General features: G+C 31.0%; 2 protein-coding genes across 2 annotated transcripts; both read left to right on the top strand.

Moving 5' to 3' along the window:
* Window positions 1–311: 311 nt before the first annotated feature.
* Window positions 312–2,684, top strand: LOC112593459 (transcription factor Adf-1-like). The gene is made up of 2 exons (XM_025337851.1): window positions 312–444; window positions 1,951–2,684. Exons 1-2 carry the CDS (start codon window positions 312–314, stop codon window positions 2,682–2,684), a joined length of 867 nt encoding a protein of 288 aa, XP_025193636.1.
* Window positions 2,685–4,738: 2,054 nt separating this feature from the next.
* On the top strand, window positions 4,739–5,756 carry LOC112593461 (the record flags this gene model as incomplete). Its single annotated transcript, XM_025337853.1, has 1 exon — window positions 4,739–5,756. A coding segment is annotated over exon 1 (1,018 nt), but the record flags the coding sequence as incomplete, so codon positions are not given.
* Window positions 5,757–6,058: the final 302 nt, after the last annotated feature.

Raw genomic sequence — 6,058 nt, 5'->3', positions numbered from 1 at the left:
ATTCAACTTTTATAGTTAAAGATTAAAAACTTAAAACATAGATTCTTAGGCTACGGTTACTATGTATGCGAGTTCTGACGAATAATTGTTCTGACGAGTTCTGACGTATTCGTCTAAACAAACAAACGCATGTTTTCTAATGAGATTGTTTACACTGGTAGCGTTGAGTACGTCACAACATACACGACGTCGTCAGAAACAGTTGAGCGTTCAAACAAGTTTGATTATTTCGTCCGAATTGCGTCTGTTTTGTCGAGATTTGATTATTATATAATTATATAATTATCACAATTTATTTGTTTATTTGAACCATGGATCCCGATAAATTAATCAGTCTCGTATATGAGAATAGGTGTTTGTGGGACATGAGTGAAAAAAATTACCACAACAGAGATATTTCTCGGCAAAAGTGGGAGAAAGTTGCTACAGAACTCAACACTAGCAGTAAGTACAATTTTTAATTTAATATCATATTGAAATGAATATACTAATATTTTTAAAACAAGTCACAAAAAACCAATTATTTTAAAACGGTATTTATTTACTCATATTATATTATTTTATACGCTATTATAACCATTCAATTGTATTCAATGCATATCAGTATGTCGCAACTCGTGTTATATTATTTTCCAAAAAGTATGGGAAGTGATAAATACCAGTTCTTATTAGATTTTATTTTGTTAAATATGAATGTATATATCTAATAATAGATGACAATATCCATGATATTTTGTATGTTATCGACAAAAATTACGAGCGTGTGTGCCTGTGTCGGTTGTCCAGCATAGTAAATAGAATAGAAAACAACATAAAAAACAACTATAATCCGTTAAAAAAATTATTTTTTATTACAAAATAAATTAAAATAAATTTGAAGCTTTTGATTACAACAGTAGATTGTATTGAAACGGGATTTCACCTGCTGGACTACCAAAATAATTTTTCAAAGTTTCTCTAGTTTCATTCGCGATTCTTCCGTAGTGATTATATCTCCGTGAAATTGGCACATTATGTTGGGGCTCAAAGCTCACCTCAGGAAAATCAAAGGATGTAAGACCTTCCTTATCAATGATTATATTATGCAAAAGACAAACACATTTAACTACAATGTCTACTTTATCAGGATCGATTTGTAGCTCAGTTTTTAAACATCTCCACTTGGCTACTAGTATACCGAAGGCACATTCTAGTATTCTACGCATCGCCTAGCTCTCGATAATCGATAATTGAAAATACGTTCTTCAATAGTGAGTCTTTTTCTTGAATATTGTTTCAACAAATTTGTTTTTAAAGGATAGGCATCATCACCCAACAAAACAAAAGGTGCTGAAATGTCAGTTAATGGAATATTTTCATTCTCTGGTATGTTTAAGTGTTTGCTTCAAGCCGTTGATAAACATTTGAATCTGAAAATGTTCCCGCATCACTTTGTTTACCGTAAGCCCCGACTTCAATAGCAATGAATTTGTAATTTGCATCAGATATTCCTTGCAATACGACAGAATAATAGCCCTTATAGTTAAAATACATCGATCCTGTTTGTTTAGGGCATTTCACGCGAATATGTTTCCCGTCTATGCAACCGATGCAGTTAGGGAAATTCCATTTTTTGTTGAAGTCACTCGCTATAGTTTTCCATTTCTCTGTAGTAGGCAAAGACATATGTTTACCACAGAAACACTCCCATATAGCTTGACATACTTCGTAAACTATGTTTCGAATAGTACAGTGTGAAATTCTGTAGGAGAAGCTTAGTGAACGAAATGATATCCCAGTTGATAAAAATCTAAAATTAAAATAAAAAAAAAACATAAAAAAAAAAATACATAAAATAATATAAATATAATATATACAACATATCAATTACAACAATAATTCAATACGCTAACATATTTTTTGGTCAAAATTAAAGTCATTGGTGAATTATTTTTTTTCAACTAATTTTAGGCGAAGCAGCCAAAACTAAATGGCGAGGTCTGAGGGACACGTTTCGCAAGGAATTGAGCAAGAATCCTAAAAAACGGAGTGGAGACGAAGGAGGAATCATCAAAGAGTCTAGATGGGTCCATTTTAAAAGCATGGAATTTTTGAAGGACCAATTTCAAAAAAGACTATTGCAGGGTAATGTTTCGAGTGAGACAACATTTGATGTAGACACCCAGAATTCAACTACTACTTTTTCTCCTGATCCCGATGATCCTGATGATCCCGATAATGAAAACCTGATGATAAAATCTCCTCAAAACACAACGAATACTACACCACCACAAAACTTAAGTGCTCCTCAGAAAAAAGTTGCCAAAATGAATAATGCTAATGCGGTTAAACAATTGATGATGCTCGAAGAACAAAAATTACAATTTTTCAAAGAAAAGAATTCAGCTTCTCGAAACGAAGATCCAGATTATCATTTTCTCATGAGCTTATTGCCATATTTGAGGAAAATACCAGAAGAAAGAAAAATGTTTGTGAGGACTAAATTGCAACAAGTGTTTTGCGAAGAGGATCTTTTAGGGGAGTTCAGAGGTCAGCATACACTACAGCCAACCCACCGTCCACCACCAAGTGTATCATCATGTAGTTCATCAACGAGTGGTAGTTGGATTTCACAAGTGGGAACTCCACTGAGTACTACTCAACATGAAGATCTTGCTTCGTTTTTTTCAAGTGTAACACCATAAATAGCGATAAAACATTAAAAATGTAAGTGCGATGTGTTCAATTTTTCTGCATATTTTATTTCACTTGACTATTTGTATTTTCATTTATATTTAAAACAATTAAAAATAATAAAAATTAAATTTATAAATATCTCGACTTTTTATTGAAGTAAAGAATTTAATATTGTTAATTTTTTCTTACCTTATAGTTACAGCCAGTCTTTGTTTTGCTGAAATACATTTACGAAAATTGGAGAACTTTGTAATGCTTTCTTCTATTTTCTCCAGTATGTATTCAAATGTTTCTGGTTTCATCCTGAAATACTCGAAAAACTTTACCGGTTGATCCCACAATTCTTGAAATAACATTTCAAACTCTCCTTTGTCGTCTCTTCTAGAAAATAACTCATTGACATGCTCTGTTTTTCCACCATTTAACAACAATAATTTCAATAACGGAATTTCAAGAAAATACAATTCATCAAGTTCGTCCATCTTTGCTGGGTGACAGAAACATACTGACCACCAGAATGTCGAAAAACGCGCATAAAGTAACCGCTTTGTTCTGAGGACGAATTTGTCAGAACAATTATTCGTCAGAACTCGCATACATAGTAACCGTAGCCTTATAAATAGTTCATACTGCGACCAAAAAATCTAATAAATGCATAAACATGATATATTTCTTTGATAAGTTTCAGATACCATAGATGCAACTAGAAAAGAAGCTCATGCAAATTTGGAGAAACCGGCAACTCGAATGATAACTCGATCCGAAAACAAATTTCCTGCTGTTGATGTTGGTGTCAACGTGGTAATCCGCATTCCAGATGTTGACAAAGGCAAAACAGATCATCCTAATCTCATCGGAATAGTGTTAAAAAAACAGAGAACGATCTATATAGAAACGGATGTAAGGATGGAATTTTAAAAAAACTTTATTGTAGGTGCGTCCATTATCACCTTTTTATTTACCAAATAAAATAAAATTAGTAATTAGTAAGTAATCAGTAAAAAATTTTTCAGGTCTGAATTTATGACATGTAAAGAAAAATTTATCACAGAGAATCAAATTCCAAAAAATCATATTTCCCTCCGTGCAGCCGCAACAAAAACATCAACGGGCTCAGGGCAAGGCTTTGTAAAATGCACTTGCAAAACATCCTGCGGAACAAATCGTTGTTTATGTAAAAAAAATAAAATTCAATGTAATTCTAAATGCCATGATAGTTTGTCCTGCCGAAATAAATAATATAATAAAAGTCTATATTTAATAATTACTTAATATCTACTAAATGTTTCTACTATTCCCTAATTAAAACTAGTTTTACCTATCAATATAAATAATGGGAGATGGTATTTTGCGCCATTTTAATTACCTGTAATTTGCGCCATCAAAAGGTACATTTAAGGACGTATGTAATTTGCGCCAAAATATAAAAACATAACATGTATTTTGCGCCACATATACAAATTAATTTTGGTAATTTGCGCCACGACAGAAAACGAAAAGGAATATGTAATTTGCGCCACACTTTTAACTTCAGTATTGCTGGAATTTACCAGATAAATTTACTGAAATAATCACATAGGATATACAATAGTCAATAATACGTATCGACGTGTATCCAATATAATATTGTTGTGTTCTACTGATAATAGACATATCATCTCTATTAGATTACGTCTAATCTAACGAAAATTTTCAATCTATTGTTACATATTGTTAATATTGAACAGCAATGTCGCGAATCGTGATATTTACAATTAGTCCGATATAAATCGCGTGTGCGTTCATGTTATTTATTTTATTTTAAAATTTTATAAAAATATAAGTAATGGAAAATAGTACAAATATTGGTGAAATTATTAAAAGCACCAGAGGTAAAGATTTATTATTATTTTCAAATTTTACGTATCGCAAAGTGCATGAATCGAAAAATGCTTCAGTACGATGGCGTTGTACTGTCAGAACTTGCACTGCAAAAGTGTATACTTCTATAGAAAATATTGTAGAAATAGTTGAAATTGTAAATGAACATAACGGGCATGATCAACCAAGTATAGACAGAAAAATGTTTTCAAACGGATGTAAGAGAAAAGCTGTGGAAAATCTGTATACTAAACCAAGTAAGATATTACGAACTGAAATTTCTGAAAATATATCTAATTTACAAACTATCACTACTGATGATATATCACTAGTTCGACGTAATATTTATAACGCCCGTAGAAAAATGGTGCCACCATTACCTAAAACAATGGAAGAATTGCAAAATAGTATAAGCAATTTAAATTTGAAAACGGACCTCAATGAGCAATTTTTATTAATAAATGATCCGAACTGTCATATAATAATATTTTCATGTGACACAAATTTAAAAGTTCTATGCGAATCTGAGATTATATATATGGATGGAACTTTTGAATATTGTCCCAAGTTATTTACGCAATTGTTTTCTTTGCATGGTTTATGCAATGATCATTATATACCACTATTATTTGCATTACTTCCAGACAAAAAAACTTCAACTTACGTAAATTTATTTAAAAATATCATACATTTGTGTAATGCACGTGAACTTTCTCTAAAACCAAATTTATTTATATCTGATTTTGAAGAAGCAATTCATGTAGCATTGAGACAAGTCTGGGATGACACTAAAATATTTGGTTGTAGATTTCACCTAACTCAGTCGTGGTATAGAAAAATTCAGGAATTAGGATTATCCAACGTATATCAAAACAATAAAACAGAAGAAAGCAAGTGGCTAAACCATACATTTGGGTTGCCATTTATTTCTCCAAATGAAGTCAGTAACTGTTTTATTGAAGATTTTATGTCATCGATTCCTAATGACATAAGATTTCAAAAATATGCCGATTATTTAGTTGACACATATATCTGTGAAGAGGCTAAATTTCCACCAATAATTTGGGCTGCGAATATCGCGTCACTATCTCTCACTACTAATGCTTGCGAATCATATCATTCACGTTTCAATTCCGAGTTCTATCACCCACATCCTACTATTTACCACTTTTTGGATGTACTGAAAGGATTTCAAACCGAAACATTGATTAAAATTAAAAGTATACATCTTAAAAAACGAAATTCTACTAAAAATAAAATTCGTTTGGAAACTTTTCAACAAATATATGAAGACTACAGACAAAATAAAATTGACAGAAAAGGCTTAGTTTCGTCATTAAGCTATAAATATAAAAAAAACGTGAGTAAGCTAAGTATTATAAGTAGCTAGGTATTTTATTTCAAAAATTATATGTTATACTACGAAAATTGTACATACTTAAGAAACTTTAAATTTATACATTTATTTACAATTATTTTTTTTTTTTATTTATTAAAATTAAAATGTTTCAGCATATTATCA

This window comes from Melanaphis sacchari, unplaced genomic scaffold (genome assembly GCF_002803265.2).
Source record: "Melanaphis sacchari strain LSU unplaced genomic scaffold, SCAv2.0 Contig2060_pilon_pilon, whole genome shotgun sequence".
Classification (NCBI taxonomy): Eukaryota; Metazoa; Arthropoda; class Insecta; order Hemiptera; family Aphididae; genus Melanaphis; species Melanaphis sacchari.
The sequence above is the reverse complement of the archived record's forward strand: the minus strand, read 5'-3'. Positions and strand labels throughout refer to the sequence as shown.